The sequence below is a fragment of the Myripristis murdjan genome, chromosome 12 (assembly GCF_902150065.1).
Source record: "Myripristis murdjan chromosome 12, fMyrMur1.1, whole genome shotgun sequence".
Taxonomy (NCBI): domain Eukaryota; kingdom Metazoa; phylum Chordata; class Actinopteri; order Holocentriformes; family Holocentridae; genus Myripristis; species Myripristis murdjan.
In genome coordinates this window covers 24,382,401-24,405,804 of record NC_043991.1, presented here as the reverse complement: position 1 = coordinate 24,405,804, position 23,404 = coordinate 24,382,401, and the positions used below count along the sequence as shown (strand labels likewise).

General features: G+C 40.4%; 1 protein-coding gene across 1 annotated transcript; it reads left to right on the top strand.

Moving 5' to 3' along the window:
• The first annotated feature begins 796 nt into the window (after nucleotides 1–796).
• Nucleotides 797–23,247, top strand: shc3 (SHC (Src homology 2 domain containing) transforming protein 3). Its single transcript, XM_030065459.1, has 12 exons — nucleotides 797–1,429; nucleotides 5,478–5,548; nucleotides 7,678–7,741; nucleotides 8,795–8,914; nucleotides 12,016–12,069; nucleotides 15,045–15,096; nucleotides 15,182–15,311; nucleotides 15,977–16,130; nucleotides 16,971–17,064; nucleotides 17,189–17,380; nucleotides 21,354–21,679; nucleotides 21,885–23,247. Exons 1-12 carry the CDS (start codon nucleotides 797–799, stop codon nucleotides 22,008–22,010), a joined length of 2,016 nt encoding a protein of 671 aa, XP_029921319.1. The 3' UTR covers nucleotides 22,011–23,247.
• Nucleotides 23,248–23,404: the final 157 nt, after the last annotated feature.

The window sequence follows — 23,404 nt, the reverse complement described above, 5'->3', positions numbered from 1 at the left end:
GCCATTTCTCATTCTTTGTTTCCTTTTTTCATTGCAAAAAATAGCCAAACAGAGTAAGAATAACTGAGAAGCATTCCTACAATGTTGGAGAAATGTCAGACTGGGAAATTTGAAAATTGATTGGTTCTAGTGTGCTGTAAGTGGGAGGATTTTTTCTCCCTCCAACAGGAAGTGATTTGCAGTGTTCAGCAAGCCTTTTGTTGAGAAGGTTTTCTCAGATCAGTGAGTCATGCTTTAGCTCGGAGCCGGCAGGCAGGCAGCAGTCAGTAGAGAGTATTTGCTCTTCCTTCGCAGTATCCACGATCATCGCCAACATAGACCCTTCTCTGTTTTCCTACTTTGTGAGTATTTGAGGACAGAGATCATTAACATCCTCATCATCCTCATTACCAACTGGAAACCAAACAAGCTGCACCACAACACTGGCAGCTCTCTGAGACCCTTTTTCCTCTCCATCTTCTTCTTCCTCTGCTTCCATGTTGTGTTTCCATGGATTGTGTCTGTTTATTTCTCTCTGACGGATTGGATTGCTAGCTTTGGATTCTACTGAAGGCAGCCTGGACTCTGGCGACAGCAGTTGCAACAGCTCAGCACAACCACCACTGTAACCTCAATAGAGAAAATTACAGTCAGGTGGCTGGTGATTGCTAAAAGGCGTTTGCTGCCTGTACTGCTGCTGCTATGTTACAGGAGAGGGTAATCAGCACGGCTCAGCCACGTCTGCCAGCACACTTGTGAAAGAGGCAGGCTGTGTGTCGGTCGGTGGAGAGGAGGAGAGAGCAAGAGAGAGAAGGGTATGCTTCACCGTACCAAATACAACCGCTTTAGGAATGAGTCAGTAACATCCGTCGATGAGCTTCTCCACGGCCTGTCCATGAACCCCAAGGTCTCGGCCACCCCCCAGTCTGCCGCCGAGACATCTTACACACCCCCGACCGAGGTCCAGCCCTCCTCCACCACCATTGCTTCCACCACCACCACCAGCCACGGCTCTGACCACCTGGAAGATGGAGGCACCACCCTCTGCACCCTCATCAACAAGGTGTCCAGCTTGAAATTCAGCAACTCGGGCAGCTTGCTGGGCATCAAGAGTCTGCCCTCAGCTGTCAAGGACCTGGCTGTGTCTAAGCTGCAGGGGGGTGGGGGTTCGGGCTCAGGCAGCTCCAGTAGCCCTAGCCCCAGTGTTGCAGCAGCAGCAGCAGCCTCCGGTGTGGGCAGCTCTCTGTGCAGCTCAGCCTCCACTGCAACCCCCTGCTCGCAGCTGGAGCCGGCCGGCAGCATGAACAAGAAGAGCAGGCTGGAGGAGCTCCAGCCCGGTGGAGAGGACTGGAACCCAGGTGGAGGTGGTGGACTGGTGAACAAGCCCTCCCGTGGATGGCTGCACTCAAACGAGAAGATCTCTGGCCCAGGAGTGACATACATTGTAAAGGTCGGTGGTCCTTCTGTGTCTCTCTTTTTTTTTTTCCTGCCTAGTTTCCACTTTGTCTGTCTTCCCCCATCCCAGTCTGTCTTCATCCTCTCAATGACTTGAGCTTAGCTAGCTGCAGGGGAGAAAAAGGAGAGACAATGTAGTTTCAGCAGCACATCACAACATGCCCTTGTGTGGGTGTAGGTAGGTAGGCTATGGCAGGAGGCTGAGTGAAAGAGCAGGGACCAGAAAAGAGACACTGAATAATTCAAGAAACAGAGAAGGTCAGCAGTGGGGGAAAATAAGAGGAAAAGCCTTTGATAGCAAAACAAAAATACAGCAGCAAGGCGTGCGTTAGATGCTTTCATTTTCCAGCAGGTTGCAAATGTTTCAATTTTCTATGGTATTTCTGTCTTGTCTTGCCTATGAGATGCCATAGCTTCATGCTTTTGTAACCATGGTGATGTCTTATTTCTGTAGATTGTGTTTCTTCATGAGCTTCACGGCTGTTTTGCTCTCCGATGCTGAAATGGTAGAATCGGGAGCAGGCTTGCAAACCGTGTTTGTCTCCTCACTTACGAAAGCACTTAACATTGTGCTAATATTGGTGTTTTCAATCAGCACACACCATACATCATTTAAAGAAGCACAAAGCTGGCACACAAATACTAGAGCTGAGAATGTCATCACACCGACAATGAGTCACTAGCATGAGGAGTGATGATGCTAGGCCTCAGCTCTTCAAGGTGTGAAATGAATGAAAAATGGAATAAACCATTTTCACCGAAACAGTAAAAGAAAAGCAGTGGTGAGTTGTGCATTCGCCCGAAGGTATACAGACATCCGGTTTTCGTACTTTGCGGAGTACATTGAACACAACGTCATAAAATTGATCTCTCTCTCTCTCTTTTTTTTTTTTTTTTTTTTGAATGAGAATACTGAGCAAGATTGTTGTCAGGTGAAAAGCAGCACACGCTATGATCACCATCACGCAATACAACTTACAACTACAACTTGGCCCAGCAGAGCCCACCGTGTCTGTGACCAGCGTGACATTCCATTAACTGCATTGAGGCCGAGAGTGTTTATTCGTCCAGTCAATGCTGTCGAAAGCATCCACACTGAGAGAGGGGGGAAATGGGTCTGCTCTGTGCTCCCCCACCCCCCCGGTTTTCCCGTGGCCTGAGTGCTGACTATATGTATCGACTTCCATGTGCAGTTCTGCTCTCAGCACTTTTAATTAACGTCATGTGCCCGGCCCGTACACATCATGCACCATTACTCTAAAGGGACAGCGACTGACAATGACACTGTTTACACTCATTCTTTAGTGCAAACTGTTTATGTCGCCTGTGCAAAAGTCTGCAACACAAACTGGCATTTGTGTTATTGCAACTTTATTACTTTTGCTTTTGGGTCTCACATATTAATATGAGAGAAGAAGTGGTGTGGCTGTTGCACTACAATCATGTGGATCAAAAGTAGCAAGCGATTGTATTTTTGGGATTATTTCTATAGTATAGCATGCATTTGGTTTGGTTCTGTTCATTGTATGAAAATATATAGCTGATTCTTTCATTTAGAGGTGTAATAACAACTCAAGTTCATTAAACACAAGCCATTCATTCTCTATTATATCATCCTCTCTAATCAGTATAGTGGTACATTGTGTCATAGATTACTGCACATTTTTGATGCCTGTTCATCATCTATATTCTGCAAAGTGCACCATAATACACTGATTTACTCTGTATAACAATCAGTTGGTTCATTTGTACTGTGATGCAACATGCAGTGACAAAAATGGCTGCGTACAGTATGTGTCAAGTGTCAAGTTTTTTATTTTTTTTATTTTTATTTATCTGTTTACAACTATGTCCTTTTCTAATTTTCTGTAGTTATGTTCCTGCTAAATGTGTTTCATTGTAGCTTGCTGTAATTGATTTACCTTGTGTTGTATTTTTTTTTTTTTTTATTCTTATTTTTACAAAAGCCCCTCTAGGGACATGTGTTGCAAATTAGCATCCATTACAAACACTCTGACACTTGCACTGGATAGATGTTTTCAATTTGTCTATGGGCATTGTATCAGCCCCAATCAAATAAAGAATACAAAAAATAAATAATAAATATAGACTGTATGGTCACCATCTGATGCATTACTTTGAGTTTCAGAGGGTTAGGTCATTCACTTGGTGTGCATGCTGCATAGTCCATGTCTTTGTGTTTAGTTGTTCAGACTGTTTCAGACAATAAACGGCGTTGCTCAGAGGCTGTGTCATTTGCTGTGAATGTGTATGGGCCCCCCTGAGTTGGCCCTCCACTTACATTCATAAATTTGTTTGGCTTTAAACTGTTTGCTGTCGCTGCTGTAGTGTACAGTGTTTACTGTGTTTACAACATGAGGGGAAAAACACAGCGCACAGAGTGGGCCTTCATTCATTTTGGCACTGTTTTAGATTCGTTTTGCCACCGTGAACTGTGCGGAACTTCAAAATGATGGTTCTAATAATAGATTACACTGGAAAAATTCACAAATGCCGTGAACAATGCAGTATTTATTTGCTGGACTTGCAAAACAGGAGCCTATTATTGGCAGGAAAGGACATCGCGATATGACAGTTAGGATTATAATAACATTATTTTTGATCTCATTCTTTTGGAGTAGAAATAGAACAGTCAGGTTGTGTCTGAATGTCTTTTTTGTTTACAGTGCATCGCCAGTCTGATTGTGATAATGGTAAGAACTTCTCAGCACAAAATGTTCCCACTCTGTGCCGTATTAATCAGAGGAGGTGCTGTAATGTGAGTAGGTGGATGGCACTGAAGACAACTTTATGGGATAGGAGGACCACAGTCACCTTACTAGATCATGTGGAACACACTCTCTCTCTCACACACACACACACACACACACACACTGTGTCCCATTTAAAAAAATAATGCAATGGTGGAAAATCAAAATCCGTCTCTGGTGCACAGGTACCGGTTCCTTTGAATTGTTTCTAACTTTCCATGAACTTCGTGTGTGAGCATTTGGAGATTATAATCCCTCAACCAGCTGGGTGTGTTATTGTTATATCTCCAATGGTTTCCTTAGTTCATGTAAACACTGTATTTGAGGATATGATGCCATGATGCTGGATCTCAGAGAGGGAGGCTTATCAAAATTTCATTTTATTGAAGCACGTTGGTTAACATTGAGCAAGTGTGCGGCTTTTTACAAGTGAATGAATTGACAAAGATAAAATAAAAGCATTATTTTTATATTATTATTGTCAGAATTATCATTATTTCTTCATTATTTTTCTGATTATTTTATTATTATTTATCATAAAGCAGCACAACTGAAGTGATTCATTTTTCTGACACATCCCTACATTTTACATACCTATGCAATAGAAACTTCTTTGCACTGACTTGTGCCTCTAAAATTACTCAGTGTGTTCTCAGTGTATGTGTATCTCCCCTGCACACTGAATATTCAACAAGACATTTGCAGAGCCAGATCCACACACTGATGCAGAGTATCATGTTATAAAGTATAATAATGATCAGCTTAGCCAGTGACTGATTTTCCTGCAAGTATTGGAATGACGACAAAAATAAATAAATAAATAAATAAACACTGCTCTCAAATTACCTGTAGCTCCTTTTGCATTAAATCCCATATTTGATCTGCCAAAGGCTGCTTCCTGTTATGTGTGCATTTTCTTTCTGACATAACCTGATTGTTATGGACTTCCAATTTTTTATTCTCTCCTGTGAAAACCCACGTGTGTTTCAGGGCAATGGGAAGTTATCTTTATCTTTTACTGATCACACTGCTGATCGGATTTTACGGGAAAATAGTATTTGTTGCTTTGGTCATGATAGTGGACAGCCAGGGGAATGTTGATCATTTACCTTTATATCTGGTGTTTAAGGCCTGCCATTTTGGGAATTATTGAATTTGGTTTGATGCTGTACACAGAGTATTAAGTTGGCCATGCTTTCCTTTAGATTAAACATAAATATAGTGTCCTACTATATATGAATTTCACAAGTGCTTTAATTTTCTGTTTTGTAGTACCTGGGATGCATAGAGGTCCTCCGGTCGATGAGATCCCTGGATTTCACCACCAGATCACAAATAACAAGGTACGGGATTCCTAACTGTGTAAAATGAATAGTCCTCTTTCAAGACCTTTACTGGAAATATTTGAAATAACACACTGAGTCAGGCATTTTAAAATCTAATTTTCTGTAACATAATGTTTTGAACTTCCACAGCATAAAAAAGCCCGTCATGTATGTCATCATACTGTATCTTGTATCGAAACCAAGTCGCTTTATGCATTAATTAATTTAGTTAAGTGAAGCTTATTTGTTTATTTAACAGGGATACTGTATGGTGGGCTAATGAATGACTTTTGCAAACCACTCCCTTTTTACACAAAGTTTCTCTGTCCTCATCAAACTAAAAGAAAAGACGCCTGTAAACTGAGCATATCTGCTGCTACTGAGAGAGAAGGCAGGCAGCCTGAATGAGAAAGGAAGAGCAGAACTCCTCATGTTTTCACTCGAGTATCTAAAGGAATTTGTAACAAAATTTTGAAGTTAAGCTTGCAAGAGATCTGCATTTTGGAAATCTGAGTACACAGTGCTACCATAACCTCAGAAATCTATTTACTGCCACTGATCTAGCTGGTGATGCTCCAGTGATTAGGTATGTTTTTTTTCTTCTGCAGGAAATTTGAGAAGCTAAACAAATAAGATCAGACCAAATCCTGATGTGAATGCTATTCACCAACCGAGTTCTGTACACTTTTGGACAGTGTATGTTATATGAAATGCTGAACATGTCACCTAAACAGCTCATTGGCAACTGGCTCTATTCCATCATGCAACAAACGTATTATTTATATACTATAAATTTATAAAGTGCTATTTTTTTTTTCTTCTCAAAGGCAGCCTGAACCCATTTTCATCAATATTTCTGTATCTTCTCATAACTATTCGACTGTAACATGCAATGCTGATGGCATTTTGAAGTCCCAAGGGACCGCAGTCAGCTCTGGCCGTCAGAAGCAATGTACCACTGGCATCAAGTTAGCACTCAGCCCATCAAAAGCCATGCATTAACTCAGCAAGCTTGGTCCTTTCTGAAGCATGTCGAAAACCAGTAAAAACCAGCGAAACATGCACCTGATTTGAAAACACTAGATTATTTAATTGATTTTTTTAATTAATTCACATTTTGATTAGCAGTAGACTCACACTAATGAATGTTGGAGCTGCAACATCCTCCATCTCCTCAAGATTTTGTGTTTCAAAGGCAGTCTTCATGGCTCATGGACTTATTTTACAAACCTGTGCTGACAGAATAAGACCATGAAATATGGTTTCTTTACGTGCCATTTGTTAGCATGGGGACTCTCTGTTGGTCTATGAATATGTTTGAGATTATTGACTGGCACTGTGCAGTGAGGCAAAGGCCAGCGGTGAATCAGTTTGTGTCATTTCCACTTTTCTGCTTGACTTCCTGCAGCCAGTCCAGTGTTAACATTAGTGCTAGGTTAGCAAGGCCACACAGTTAGTGTTAGTGCTCTCTCTCTCTCTAATGAAGAGATGAACAGAGAGAGAGCGAGGGAGAGAGAGAGAGAGAGAGAGAGAGAGCTCTGTCTCATGCCACTGCTATTATTAGATTTTCCCTTTCTAAAAGGACCTACTGTTGTGCACGAGTTTCTGTATCCTAGAAAGGATACAGAAATTAACATTTCTGTTTCTGTAATAAAACCAATATTCACTTTGTGTGAGAAGAGGAATTTGACATTTCTCGGAATCAAAAGGAGCTATCTTTAGTCAGCGTTTTATCAGTGTATGGTTGTCTTTTGCATGGAGATCACAGTGTATAGGCTGCTGTGCAAGGAAAACATGTCACCTACACAGATCTGTATGTCCCTTTGCAATGTGTAGTGTACCAGCTACAGTCACATGGGTTCAACTGGTAGATTGCAATTACAGTATCACAGCATATAAAACACTGTGCATTGTGTGTGTGCTGGATGCCACCTTGAAACAGGGCTTTTTTTTTTTTTTTTTTGGCCGAGGAGATGTCGCTCTCACTGAAACAACCTGTGGAGCTGAAGCCTAAAGAGCCGGGGAGTCGATCCAACTTGGTCACAGTGTTAACTGTTGCGATGTGGCCACTCTGTGGTTGACTGTTGCCTACTGGAGTCACCATCTTGCCTTCATCTCCCTCTCTCTCTCTCTCTGCCTCCCTCTAGGGAAGCCATCAGCCTGGTGTGCGAGGCTGTTCCAGGGACCAAAGGAGCACTGCGGAAGAGAAAGGTACATTGGATGTGGAGAGAGGGAGGGATGGAGAGAGGGTAGGGGAAATAATATCCTCCGTGAGAAAGCTGAGAAAATGAGCGTTATTGAAAGGTACAGTAGACAGAAAAAGATAACAAGAGAGGAATAGCATTAGAGATTCATTTACCCTTACACATACTACATCTCTCTCTCTCTCTCTCTCTCTCTCTCTCTCTCTATATATATATATATATATATATATATGTATATAGCATTGCTTCTGTAAGTACCTTCTCTCTCATCATTCGCTCATCTAGGGGAGAGGGAGAGAGAGAGATGAAGAAAGGATGAGAGAGAGAGAGAGAGAATGTACTTAGAGAGAAGAGAAGCTGAGGAGGAGAGGGAGAGCAGAGAGAAGGAGAGGTATGGGACTGTATGTGCGTGGGCGAAGCTCCAGCCCACGATGCATTGCACACTGCGCGCAGTGCTTAGTGACTCATGTACTGCACAATATCTGTGATCAGGAGGCTGAGCTAGTGTGTGTGTGTGTGTGTGTGTGTGTGTGTATACATGATGTACACCCGCAGTGTGTGAGGAGACTGTGTCTTAATGTGGGGTGTGAAATGAAGCATTGCTTTGCTCTCCACTGCTTGTTCAAATGTCAGGGAAGAGTAAATAATACAAAATCAGTGCTGACTACTTTCTCTCTCCGAGTGGATGTGAGCTATAAGATAATGTCATTTTGGCTGCATGATAAATGCGCCGTGATGATATCAGCCTGATACAAAGAATTCTGAATGGATTTGGCTAATTTTGTCTGGCCTCTTTGCCTTTTCTCTTTATCAAAGTCCCTTTGCTCTGCTGTATTTTAAGCATCCAATACTTTACAGCCCCCACCCTCTGCTAAATCCTGTGTCCCAAACTCAGTTCAATAACAATTTGAGAAAAACAGTGTTTTAGCAAATCACAACATTAAGGAACAATACATCAAGGGACAAGATAAGCACGAATATCGTTAAAATACCTCATTTGATCATTTCCTGCATTTGTATATATTTTTTCCTTTCCATGTCCTCCTGCTGATGCGTTCAGCCGCCTTCCAAAGCTCTCTCCAGTATCCTGGGCAAGAGCAACCTGCAGTTTGCCGGCATGTCCATCAACCTAAACATCTCCACCAGTAGCCTCAACCTGATGACCCCTGACTCCAAACAGGTCAGTCTGCAAACCCTTGTAGATTATTATGGGCTTCTGTAAGCTCGTGGTGTCCCCAAAGATCCTTGAGGGGCTTCCAGGGGCAAATGCATATTCAATTATTTTAGTTATTTTAATTCACTGCTACAACACAAATATGTATGAATGGATATTTAATTATGTTTTACTCTCACCATTTTGAACCTGTTTGTCAGTGTACGACTTGTAAACAATTACTTACTTAACACAAACCAAAAATATCTCCTGCTGTGAGCTGCTGTTGAAGGGCTATTATAAGACATATAAATTAATAATATTATTGTAATAGCACTACTGCAAAAGTAGTATCACAGTTGTAATATTTCCTCAAAAAACCTACTAGAAATCATATATGATGCCATCATGGAGGTCTGTTGGAAATTACCTGTGCACCAGTGGTTGCCACATTTATATCAAGCAGACTAGAAAATGAGAGAAACCTCAAAACAGAAAGTTGTGGTGTGAGTGTTCGACAGTTTAGTATTTTGGTGAGTAAAAGTGAACAGTCTGACAGGGTAGATTTGTCTCCAGGTTTAGATTATTGTAGATTATTGAGACTTGTTGGAGCAGCTCTGGGGACATTTGTGGTTTATGTGTTCAGAACAACAGGTATAAACCCTCTCCAGACAGTATAAGTATTACCAAGAGAGTTTGATGATTTGATTTTACCCATGTACACTTTTTTTTCCCTGTTTGATCCAGTAACTTGATACTTCTCTGGGTCACTGTGCTAAACAAGCGACCTGCCACACGGTGTCGCCTGCTGCCCGGTAAAACAGGCTAAACTTTGTGGAAGTGGCTTGATACCACTGCAACACCAGAAGAAGCAGCTCTTTTCCACTATCTTCTGCATTTTCTCATTTTGTCTAATTCGTTTGGCACCAAACTGTGCCTATTTCTTACTTGCATCACTTACTTTATATTCTGTTGTTGTGCTTATATTCTATTTGTCTTTCTCCCCACTGAATCCTATTGCATTTGCTGCTGCAATGGCCTAATTTCTCCATGGGAATCAATAAAGTTTCATTTAATCTGCTCTAAACAATGGCGTTGCTCTACCCCACCACTGGTAATATGGCCCTTGTAATCCAGATACAGATTGCTGGGTGGATTCAAATTACCCTCGGAGATCCAAGTTAACTCGTGCAACCAAATAGGTAGTTTAAGACAGAACTGTTACCTTCGGACCTGGGAAACATCATGAACATGATCGTTTGCGACCGGATGGAAATCCTCAGAGTCTGAAGTAAAAATTACAAATTACTAGACACCCGTGGTGATATTATTGCCATTTTTGAAATGTGGGGAATGTCTCGAGAAAATGGGGACATCTGGTCACCCTGGCCTCTCCAGTGCTATAGTCTCTACAAGTTGTTGCTTGAAGAAAGTGAGACTAGTTAACCTAAACAAGCAGCTCGTTTTTAGCTTTATCGTAGTGAAGATGTTGATCATTTCAAGTGCACAACAAGATTTACCAGACCAAGAGAAGCCTAACTGTTAATCTGTTGGAGATTTTTGACATTGCAAACTATTAAGTGTCACAACACGCTGTCAAGGTGCCGATCTTGTGCCGGCCAGGATTGCAGGAGCGCTCCCAGGTGCTCGATATTTGACTCCTCCTCATTTCTCATTGTTGCAGATTGCCCGATTTCATGATCAAAGTTACTGTAAAAAGCCCACCAAACTGAGATTGTAACACAACTGCACCGTGAGGATAGAGAGAGCAAGTTTTCCTTCAAGGCCAATATTTATTTTAAATCAGTTTCTAAAACAGAGCACCAAATATTACATCCACTCTAAATACATGTTCATCTTAGCAGTTGGACTATGAGACTTGTTTTCTTACAGGCTTGCAACCTCTAGCAAACTAGATTATTTTTTTTTCTTTTAAATATACATTATTTGTGTTATTTTTATGCCAGTATTTGCTGTGAAAATGCAGACAATATCATGATGTGCACCATACATGATTGCAATTAAAATAATAATAATAAAAACTTGTCTCACCTCATGGGGGCAGCAGGCACCAACTTGCACTAATTTGGTCAACTTGCCAACAGGCTAAAAAAACTACAGTGTTAAAGTCACCATGATAGTTTCTAGTAAGGCTGGGCAATATATTGATATTATATCAATATATTCATAATGCTAACTGTTGAAATGCTTTTGTAATGTTCATGAATGTACAATGAATTCTTTATGAAGATTGTTAATGTAATAATTATCCAAAAATCAGTAAGATTTTCAAGATGGCATTAATGCCCTTTCCCTTAAAAAGACAATATTTGCCTATAACAGATTGGTCCTGCATACTAAGATTTATACAAAGAATTTGCACATAAAAATTCATGTGAACTTGGGTGAACTGTTTTCCATAAATAAAAAGGTGGTAACTTTGTTTAGGTGCATTTATCCTAAACTGCCCTAACCTTTGCCAGCCCAACAGACAATAGCAAGAGATATTTGTAATTAGGGCTGGGCATTATCAATATTATATCAATATCATGATATGAGATCTGGGATTTTAAATATCATAATATTATGATTCAACATAAATGTTGTTGTTTCCTGGTTTTAAAGGCTGCTTTATAAAGGGATGCATTTTTCTGAACTTAGACTGCTTCATCTGTTCTGTCATCACATCCACATTTCTAATGACTGTTTATCAAAATGCCCAGTCATGATCTCTACTACAGATGTTAAATATTGTGAAAATCAGACACGTTTACAGTGTAAAGTTTCCTCGACAAGCCCTCAAAGCAAAACTGATCAGTGCCAATATGATCAGTTCCCTATCAAAATAGCCATATTGATATAATTCTGTTGTGTTGACCAAGTTGTACATTTAAAAAGACTATCAGCGATTCTCAACGAGTGTTGCCCACCAGCTACAGAGCACCAGTATGGCCTGCATCACCAAGAGGTTGCATTTCCTCACGTGGACGCCATCTAATGTTGGCTGATTAGTGGGCAAAACTAAAGAAATTAGCCTTATTTGTTTAAATGTTTGTATTTGTGATTGGTATGCATTGGTTAACTGGTATTGATCTGTTGTTATCTGCTGTTATTTTTGTTCCTGACAGATCATAGCCAACCATCATATGCAGTCCATCTCCTTTGCATCAGGTGGAGACCCTGTGAGTAACTCGTAACATTATGTAATTTTTTCAAGTGTGTGTTTGTGTGTGTGTAATTAGAATGCAAATGTAGATGTACTGTGGACAGAGAGGTTCTACTGAATCCATGGAACAAATCACAACAAAAACAAAGGCTTGGTTTAGCAGCTACTTTTGTGCAACATATCTCCAGCTTGGCTCTCTTCCTGAGCGTCAAATGCATTGCAGCGAAGTGAACCAAGCCTCTTTTTATGTTCACCATTTGTGCTTGCATGTGTTGACACTGCGGATAGCAAATAAGTAATTTGTTTGGAGCATTTTACAGTTTTACACTTGTCAAGGCCTATATCATTATATATGTAAGTATGAAATTGTGCGGCCAAAAAACAATCTTAAATTAAAGCTATCTTGCAATTCTTAACAGCTGATATATCTAAATCCTTATTACAGGCATCACTAACACAAATCATTTAAGAAGATGTTTAAAGCAGCATAATTAATAATAAAAATGGATGCTTATATTATTCACTGACAGCCATTGCAAGAGCCGACATACAGCTCCATGTACTTTTACACCTTATACTGTTCATTCATTTTATTATTTTGTACAGGCTGTTTTTTGTTTAGGACAGGATTTGTTTGGCAAGTGATATTTTATTGGCAGATACAATCACACTACAGTGGTTGCTGCGCTTAAAATGTACATCAGTGCTCATGTATTAATCAGAAATAAACAAAGTAAAGACACTAGCAGGTTGATCATCAAATATATGTGTATGGTGGCTTTTCCATGACAAAACTATAGAATAAGTACACTTTGGCTGGAGCAAGAGGACGGCCCGTGCATGGACCCGGCACAGCCACGTGCACAGGTCCGTCCAGCAGGAGCAGTGACAGCTATGTTATGAAAGGGAACCTCACAGCTGTACTGCAGCCTGCAAGCAGAAATAAATATCTGTGCCTGCACACAACCTGAAGGAGTGAATGAAGTTCATTGGCCTCACAGTGTCTCTGTCCTCTCTCTTCGTCTTTTTTTCTGAACTCGGGTTGAGGTGAGGTGGACTCAGCGCTGTGGCATTGTGTTATCAGTTTAATTGATTCCTGTAAAGTCTCTGCCTTTATCCAAAATCGTGGTGTGATTTGCTCTGTTTTGTCCGGGAACATGGTTTCTTCTAGCACAGAGCCACTCTGCTCTCTGACTTTTTAATCATCACTGACGTTGTTGCTCAGGCCACAAGCCAATCACAACACAAGTTAGGACAAAAGGGATAATCAATGAAATTCATGGAAAGCAAAAAAAAAAAAAAAAAACAGAGGACACCAAACTGTGAAATTTTGCATGTGGGGAATTCACTTTAAGAGATGTGAGTGCTCCAGTGTGATTTTCTGCTTACAAGCTGAAATGTTGCTCACAAAGACTGAGCTCCCTCTCACGTGAAAACTGTATTGATTGACTGACTGACTATTGACTGACTGCATTCACTGCAAGTGCCCACTGGTGTGGCCGTGTCATTTCCTGGCACGGACACCCCTGTTGCTCTTGTGTAAATTCTCACGGATTTTCACTGTCACTGTCATGGAAATGCCACCACTCACATGCTTCTGCAGTGATATACAAATACCAGCATCACGAGTATATGAATGTGAAAACAGAGAAAAACGCCTCTATACCAAAACGATCAGTACGAAGCTTCTGTCCATCAGCACTGTGCTGAAAGGAAGCCGCCGGCAGCTCTGCTCTGCATGTGGTGTGTCCCATCAGCCAAATGGGCCACTAGGACGTCCTGGATAAGCAAACATCTCCTTCAGGGATACTCGCCCCTGCTCCTTATGATGGGAGTTGCATTTATATGCTGAATAATCTACCAACTAGTAACTGTAATGACTCACAAATCTCAAACAAAATTATGAACGCTATGTTTGATGGACAACTCCTGATGAGCTGGTCAAAAAACCGATGTTTTTTGACCATCATTTGGATTTTACAAAGTAAATGAAAACTTTTCCTTTTGTTATTTCTTATAATTTTTAATAGATAAATAAGAAAATAAAAACATAGCTAAGATGACAACCAGAGTGTTAAGCAGTGTCTCCGCCTTGCAGTTTACATTCAGTTTCAGTGTTTAAGCCTTTCCAATCTGTCTCCAAGACACTGGTTCTCAAACTGGGGGTCAGATCATTTTCGCAAAGTGATTAAGGCATAAACGAAAGGAAAAAAAGCATCTAGAATCTAGAATCTACAAATTATCCGGCATCATCCTCAGACATGAGAGTATCATTTCACTTCAGTGGTGATCCTGATGTTGATGTGCTTCCGTTCGGCTACAACAAACTTGGTGCTTGGTGAAAGTTCTCCGGAAAGAGCCATTGCAAACCAAGGACTGATTTGTGGAATAAAGTAGTTCTGTTCCAAACAGAGCAGTTCTTTTGATCTAATAATCGGGTTGCGAACCCTTTTCAGGACAATATTCTCAGAGTACACACCAAGCTTCCCGTTTTGGAAAAGCAGCGTTATCTCGGTCGATATCAGGATCAATACTGAAGCAACCGTCTGAGGATGACGGCAGATAATCTGGAAACAGCGCCTTGGTTCCACAATAGCAAACTTGTCTGTAAAGTGACTAAAACATATAAGAACAACATTTTAATCTCAACAGGCAATTTTGTCAAAAGACATAAGTGATGAGTAACATGAGTGAAAAACTCATTGTTGACTGACTTAAATCGATTAATTTTGAACTCATTCTTTGGATGAGAATTTTTGTGGTTTTCATAATGAAACAATTTACATATTCATCTCTTTTTAAATGTAGCATCAACAATAATAACCAAATCTGTGAGTGACATTGGATTTTAAATGTCACTATTTCCCCCTTCCAGTTCATGTAATGAAACCCGAACAGGAGCAAAGGTGAAGCGAAGGTTATTATATTTTAGATTCATGTAATTTAAGGGGATATTTTTTCATTAACATTCTTGATGTGCCTTTTCTCCAGGACACAACAGATTATGTTGCCTACGTAGCAAAGGACCCAGTGAACAGAAGAGGTAAGTGTTTACTACTTTACTGCTCTACAGTGTGTCCCACATGCCACTGGCTTTTTAAAAGTCGTTTGCCGCTCCGCCCCGTCAGCATGCCACATCCTGGAGTGTTCGGACGGGCTGGCCCAGGACGTCATCAGTACTATTGGCCAGGCCTTTGACTTACGCTTCCAGCAGTATCTGCAGTGTCCCTCAAGCAAGCTCTCCTCCACACATGACAGGTGAGGACATCATGATACACACACGCACACACACACACTGAGTTTGCAGATAAAGACAGATCTGTATAGCAGGAGTAGGTTTAGTTCAAATCATCTGGTTTGCACTAAAGCTTTCACAACATAAAATCAAAATCCCTTGATTTCCAAATTTGAATGTTTGGTTGAAACACCCAGTTTATAATTTTCTGCATCTGCAGCTAACAAAGTCATCGCCATTCATAAACCACAGAGCTGATAATTCACCGTGTAAAGCAAACATTTCCTTGGGGACTATTTTCTTTCCAATTTCAAATCATCAAAACACAACAGTGCTGCTGCTTTTAGGAAAACTAATGTGAGGCGACTTTGTTATGGTGATGAAATACTGGTGTGAAGAAAGTTTGAAGTCTCTGAAAGTTCATTTTCATATCCTAGTGGAATGAATGGAAACCAAAGGCTGGATGAAATGTAAAAAAACAGATGTCAGAGTTCTAAAATATGACTGCTTGCTTTGGGAAAAAATGAGCAAAAACACATCTACATTTTTTCGATGTTACACTCAACATGCACAATCACTGATATGGTCTAGGTGGTCTAGATGGAGTTAGTTCCAGTCCAGTGTTGGCTCTATCATGATCATCTATTATTATTATTATTATTATTATTATTATTATCATATTATTCAGGGTATTAAACATGGAGGAGTTTCCATGGACAGAGGAGGAAGAGGAGTCAGGAGAGCACCCTTACTACAACAACATCCCCGGCAAGATGCCGCCGCCTGGAGGCTTCATTGACACCAGGCTGACCAATCAGAACGCAGCACCAGACGGAGGCCAGGTACCATGCAATATACCTGGATTATTACTGATGAGATTACACAGGTTTTTGTCTTTTTGCTAATTTTTCAGTATTTTATATTGGTGCTGAAGGATTACAAGAATAATATTGATCTTTAACTTTCAACTGTCTTTTTTGTTTCAAATATTAACATGCAATGAGTGGTGAAAAGAGTACTACAAATTATATTGTTATTGTGATAATATTTTACTAAAGTAGAAGCATCAGTACTAGTAAAACATATTGAAGTGAAAGTAAGAAGTAACTTGTTTGAAATATTCTCAGAGTAAATGTTACTGAGTTACTTTTTACAAACAATAACTTTAATCTTTACCAATGAAACAAGTCCAAACTAGATTCTCTTAACTGGAAATTTTGATTTTTTTTTTTTTTTTTTTTTTAAGTGCACCAAGTAAAAGTAAAGACAGATTAAGTCAGTCTTTACCAAAGTAAAGACAGATTACTTTTGTAATCTGTGCTAGCTGACCATTGACTGTGAAAGGCCCCAGTCTGTCAATTAATGAAGGTAGATAGATAGATAGATAGATAGTACTTTATTAATCCCTGGTCTAGTCTAGTCTCTGGTGCTTACAGAGGGGACATAGGGTTTAGGTTCTGTACTGGATGTGATTTAAAATGTAACTAACTACAACACTTAAGTGGACTCAAGTAAAAGTGAAATTACTAACTTTTAAAAATACACACACACACACACACACACACACACACACATAAAATATACTTATCTACAGTAATATGAGTGAATGTAATTGGTTGCCTTCACCACTGCATAAAACCCAGCCCTCTTATGTAGTTGTGTTATTGTCTGCGTGTCACCAGATGGGCCCAGGCGCAGTAGATCAGACATATTACCAGGGCCGGCACTGTGGAGAGAGCTGGGGTGACGAGAGGAAACCCATATTCATACAACAGGGTAGGAGGCTCCTGGCAGAGCTGTTTCATTTCAGTCCACAATATAAATACATGAGGTGCGCTTAATTTGGCAACAAGTGGAGCTGAGTCTCTTCAGCAGTGTGAATGCTTCTCCACATGTCCAGGATCCTTTGACATCTACAGTCTGCCTGAGGGTAAAAGCCAGGTACCAAAAACAGGAGAGATGCCCACATATGTGAACACCCAGCAGATTGATGCCCAGGTGCTTGCAGCTCTCCAGGCAGAGGCGGAGAACGTGACGAAGGGCATGGCGGGCGCAGCCAAAGACAGTCCGCAGAAGGACCTGTTTGACATGAGTAAGTCCTGGGCAGCTCAGTGGTGTATGGCTTTGGAAACAACATATCACACACCGTTTGCTTGTGTTGAAAACAGGAAGCTGGATTTCTATGAAACCCCGTAACCTATATATCAAAATGAAGCTTAGGGCCTGTACTTTATTGTTGTATGTTTTAATTTCTGTTAGCACTACGCTTACTTTGTATTTCAGTCATTGTTCATCTGTCCTGTTTTGATGTAATTTTGACTTAGTGTCCACATTTGCCATTTTACATTTGACCCTACTACCCTTCACAGGTGGTTTGTTTAGGCGTGGTGGTGGTGGCGTTCAGACAGTAGTTCAGTCAGTAGGTCAGTAGGGAATAAAATAAAATCAAATCAAATGAAATAAAATAAAATAAACCAGGCAAAAAATTATATCTGACTGTTATGTAATTACTATTGTCAAGTAGTAATTCACTATTGTTCCCCTTCAGCTGAAAGATATTTTTGTATATCTACATCTATGAATAGTTTATTTTCCCAAAGCAAAACAGAATTTTTCAAAACGTTTTTTTTTTTTTTTTTTTTCAATTTCAGTTTCCCCCAGCTAAATGGGTGCAGGGGGTGGGGTTTAGGCAGTTCATAAAACTTAGTTTAGTTAAAAATAAAAATCAAAAAACAGAGAGAGATGAAAAGTAAGAATGTGGAGGTATATTTCATAATTAATTTTCTGCCAGGGTTAAATCAATGTGACTCTTGAGGCCCAACAACTGCATTGCCAGTGAATATTAGGTTAGAAAATACAGCATTTGCCTGACTTAACATGACTTCCAGTGAAAGCCACACCCACTTCTGGTCACATCCCTGTTCTCTATAAATTTGTTAATGCATTTTCAAATCAGTTTTATTCAGTTCATCATGTACATATCATGTATTGCAGGCACACAGAATCTCACCCATGTGTGTGAATAGGTGGAGGATACCTGTGCCTGGCTTTCTGCCTAATAGTATAAGATGCGTTTCTAATCAAACGTGTTAATTATAGAAGAGTCCCGGCTTTTGTTTCTGCGGGGCTTGGGTTTGGCGCTGTAATAACATCGTGTCACTGTGAGCACAATAGGAGCACAGCACTAATGCCAGTGTGCGGTTTTCCCCCCTCCACCTTCCTGCACCAACCTCAGGTTTCCCTTTATGCCTGAAATGTCAATTACACAAGGATGTGTAACTAGGTATGAAGAATCTCTCACACAAATTACATGTAAGCCCTGTTCTATGTAATTTTGAAGCAATCTGCTCGTATATGGAGTGTGAGGACAGTTCACCTTCTGCTGTGTGGCTGTGCAATGTGAAAGCATAGTCCACATTACGCTCTTCAGTGGTGAAAACTGATATTTCATTTGGGCTCCATACATAAAAACACCTACGCTTGTGTGCGCACACACACACGCGCGCGCACACACACACACACACACTAATTCCTGAATCTAGCAGTGAAATACCGTGCGATGCATCATTGTGACTTCATTATCTTACAGTACCTGCAGAAAGCATTCAAGCATTTCAACATGGATTGGAAATTATAATTGGTTAAACTGATTTTTTTTGTGGCCCACAATATACACACTCCATAATGACTCTAATAATGATTTTTAACACATTAATTGACAGTGAAATACAGAAATATCTGATTTATATTCAACCTCCTGAGACAATAATGTGTAAAAAGGACCTTTGACCACAATTACTGTATAGCCTCCAGTCTTCTTTGATGTATTTATATCAGACCTGTCCCTCAAGCAACACCTCCCATCGCAATAAGGAACTTTCCTCGACCAAAGTATTTTTTTTTTTTTGCCCTGCTACTTAGTTTGATTTGACAACCACCTCTGGGAGTCGTAGTTTGTTATTTTTTTCTGTTCCCAGTGATTGAGACTGTTGTTGACTACAAGACTTCAGAAATTGTTTTACACCCCTCTCTAAGTCTTTGAGTTTTACAGACAGTCCCTTGGAGTTTGTGGCTCTGTCATGCACTTTCACCTGTGGAAGCTGACAGGATTATTGGTGTTTCCTTCCAAATCGTCCCCAATCAGTCAAACTGGCTGCGGATATTTGAAGGACATTCATAGAGGAAAGTGAACAGCTGTTATCTTGATTTAGAGGGTCACTGTGATGGGTGTGAATGCCCACTCAGAGCATTTCAACTTTTCAGTTAATCTGCAAACTGTATTAAGAAAAAATCCACTTTGGCAGTTTGGTTTATTGCATGTGCTTTATATGAATGATAGAAAATCTTAATTTAACCCATTTCTACACAAGCTGCCACACAAAAAGAAAGAAAGAAAACATCAATATCCACTGTAGGAACTTTACTGTATGCAATATCTCTACTGGACATTTTTAATGAGCTTCAGACAATCTTATTCACTCCATATTTGTAATAAGAATAAATTATTTGTGTAGAATTTTCTTAACAACATTACAGAGGGCTGTAAATTGAAACAACTAATTGAACTGCCAACTATAATAAAGGAAGGATTTTCACCATCGGTTCATTAGGTTGCATATGGTGATCAAATGCAGCAACCTCAGATCGACCATCATTGAGCTGAAGACAGTTTTGAGACGTCTAACATTTGATTTTAATAAGCTATTTGCATCACTGGCCTACATATTTGTGTATTATCAGCAATCAATGGAAAGAAATATAGTTACCTACAAATTATATGACTAAATTGCAGCAAATAGAGAACCTTCTATATGCTGGAAGGTTCCAGGTTCAATCACAATGGGCATCACAGGAGTTACAGAGGCATCTGTTTGTTTAATGAAATAGTTTTGATCCCGTGTCGAGGATAAAGTGAAGTTAGATGTAACAACACAGGTCGAATGGAGGACTAGGTGGAGGGAGCTGTGGTATCTGAATAGGATTTAATGACAGGCTATGATGATAGGAATCATACAAGAGAACTGACTAGTGGAGGTGGGAAAGGAGGAAACAGTAAGCCCTGATGTTTTTCAAAGTTGGGCGGAGGCTAGAGTGGTGCAGACTGACGGGATCTGGGGTGAAGGGACGTGGAAACTGAAGGAATGATGTTTCTGGACAGCTTGTGCTACAGGTCAGGGAGGCGGCTTAACATCTCTGGAAGGGTGGACGAGGGACATAAGAGGGCATGCACTTTTGGATTTTGCTGGCCAAGGCGAAACAATTTGAATCATGGTTTAGCTGCACATTCAAAATCTCGATGCAAATAGTTTAATTGATGCATTTAAAAAATAGATTTGGGCAAATGTCTTCAGCAGGGTGAAATATATACCTTTATGACATGTATGCCCTCACATCTCTGTCAAATGAAAGGGGGAACTCTGATTTCAGGGAGGAGGGATCTATCTTCCCAGGTAAAAAGGAGGAGGAGTGCCCTGATATCTCTAGCAGGTCAGCTGGAAATTCAGAAATTCATCAGTAGGGGTGAGAAAAAGGTTTTTAACATCTCTGTGAGTGAGGAGAAAAATGCTGCTGACTTCTGTTGGTGAGGTCTGGTGAGGGCATTCAGTTTGCAGTCTGTTTGCAGTTTGATTACAGTAAACATGGTATTCAAAGACATTTACCAAAACTATAAACTGCTGGAGATACCACCTTGTCATTCATCTGTTTATCATCTGCAGAGTGTCTGGATTGTGTCTCTTTTCCTTGAATTTATGTTATGACAGGAATGACAGGACTTTATTCTGGAGCTAGAGCAGTTTTGTCCGACATGAGCCGTCATTTGTAGGTTTTCATTCCAACCAATCACAACGGCAGCTGATTTCACAGATTAACGCACCTTCACCAGAGATTAGGAACAAGAAAGCCCAATATTGGAAAGCCAATTTTTATCAGTTTTTGAGCAAAACTACACCCTTACATAGGAGTTCCTGTGGATTGAGACTGCTTAGCTGAAATTTTAGGAGTGTATTGAAGGTACCCTTGGTCTCTTAATTCCTAATTTTGGTGCCAACCTCACTCTATACCAGAGCCCTTCGAAGATGCCATCCAGTCCCAGTCCCACCCGCAGGCCCAGGGGCCAGCCCAGTCCCAGGCAGCCGGTCTCCACAAGGCGGCGTCGGTGGACAACTCCAGCCCTCTGCTGGTGCGCTCTGTGGCCTTCCGGGCACAGGAGGAGCTGGAGGGCCAGACGTGGTACCACGGCAAAATGAGCCGGCGCGACGCGGAAAAACTGCTGAGAGAAGATGGGGACTTCCTTGTTCGAAAGAGTACGACCAGTCCCGGGTCCTACGTACTAACGGGCATGCACAACGGACTGGCCAAACACCTGCTGCTGGTGGACCCAGAGGGCACGGTGAGCAGGGGAGAAGAGGGCATGCACTGTGTGTGAGGGATTGGGAGCACTAGAGGGCAAAGACAGAAAAGGAGATGGGACAGGGAAGGGTAGAGAGCAGTAATGATTGAAAGATTTCTCATTCTGCATGAAATAATCACCTTTCACAAAATGGCACTCTTATTAGGCCTCAGGAAACTAACATACTGTCTTTCTCTTCTCAAAGGTACGGACAAAAGACCACATATTTGACAGTATTAGCCACCTTATTGGCCATCACCGTGACAACAGTCTGCCAATTGTGTCAGCCGGGAGTGAACTGTGTCTCATACAGCCAGTTGCAAGGAAATAGTGACGCTCGCAATGCCTGATGGGGAATAAGAGACTGTGAACGTCCGTCCCGCCATCCTAAAACTTGAAGATGAAAAATGAAGAGAGTGTGTTATCGCTTAAAGGCTCCATGCACTGACAGCGTTTTTTGGGAATTTGGCCCATGGTTACTTCGCTGGAACAGGCACTGGAAAAACGCAAGATTTGTTTAAGATTAAAAAAAAAAAAAGATTTATAGAACTGTTATTATTTTGTTGTGATGACTGAAATGCTATATTTTTGAGAAGACATATAGGTGCATTTGGACATAATATCTTAATTTGGTGTTTTCGAACCGTAAAAAAAAAAAAAAAGACAACTGTTCTTGTAGTTTAGATGAAGCGCAAATCAAAACCTCAAAGAGGTGGTAACAAGAGTATTTTAGAATAAAAACCTGAAATTTTAGTTTTGTCTGTCAAGCACAACCACATTTCTACAGGTACTGTTGGCTAAGAGTTCGAGGAAACAAAACCGTTTGGAAAAAAAACAACAAAAAAAACAAATGCTGTTTATATTGAACTATTTTAGGAAAAAAAATTGTCCTTTAATCTCACCAATAGCTCGACAGCTCACTCGATCAGTCACTATATTCAATCTGCTTTTATTGGGGAACAGAATTGAATGTGTTTTGCTTTACAGTAGTCACACAGTGTTGGGGTGCCAACAGACATCCTTCATAGTGCTGTCAATGGCTTTAAAGATGAAGTTTTTTATTTGATTTGATTTGATTTTCTAATGAAGTATTCTCTTGTGTCACTGCAGTCGCATGACTTAAAATCAACTGTTCTTGTGGACATTGTTCGTAGACCTTGATACCCCTTTTTTGGAAGAGGTGCTTGTGTATGCTCACACTGTAAAATATTTATGCTTTTCAAACGGTAATTCTTTCTGAATTGGTTTACTCTGGATTCTTCTTTTAACTAGGTGTGTAGTCAATGATTAGTTTTTTGGGGCTTGAGTCATGCAATGGATATTCTCACATTCTTAATTAGCGTTTCTGACTTTATTGTGGAAAAAAAAGGTTTATTATTATTTGACGATCACAAATGAATAGCACAATCAGAACTTTAGATCATCTGTGTCGGTTGTACCAAGACAATTCACAAAAAATGTGTTGAGAAGCAATTCACACTGTGTACTGGAGACTGAATTAGACAAATCCTGAGTTCACGTAGTTCACCCTCAATAAGGAATGTTTAATATTAGATCACTTTCACTTGATTGATGTAAAAAATATCGAATAGAAATGGATTTGTTTTTGTTCTGTGTGTGGATATCTTATGGCAAGACTACTGTCACCAGATGTCATCAGAAATTGGCAGATGTCATCACAGAAATGCTTTTTCTCTCGTTTACCCCTGAAGTTGCACTCGCCCA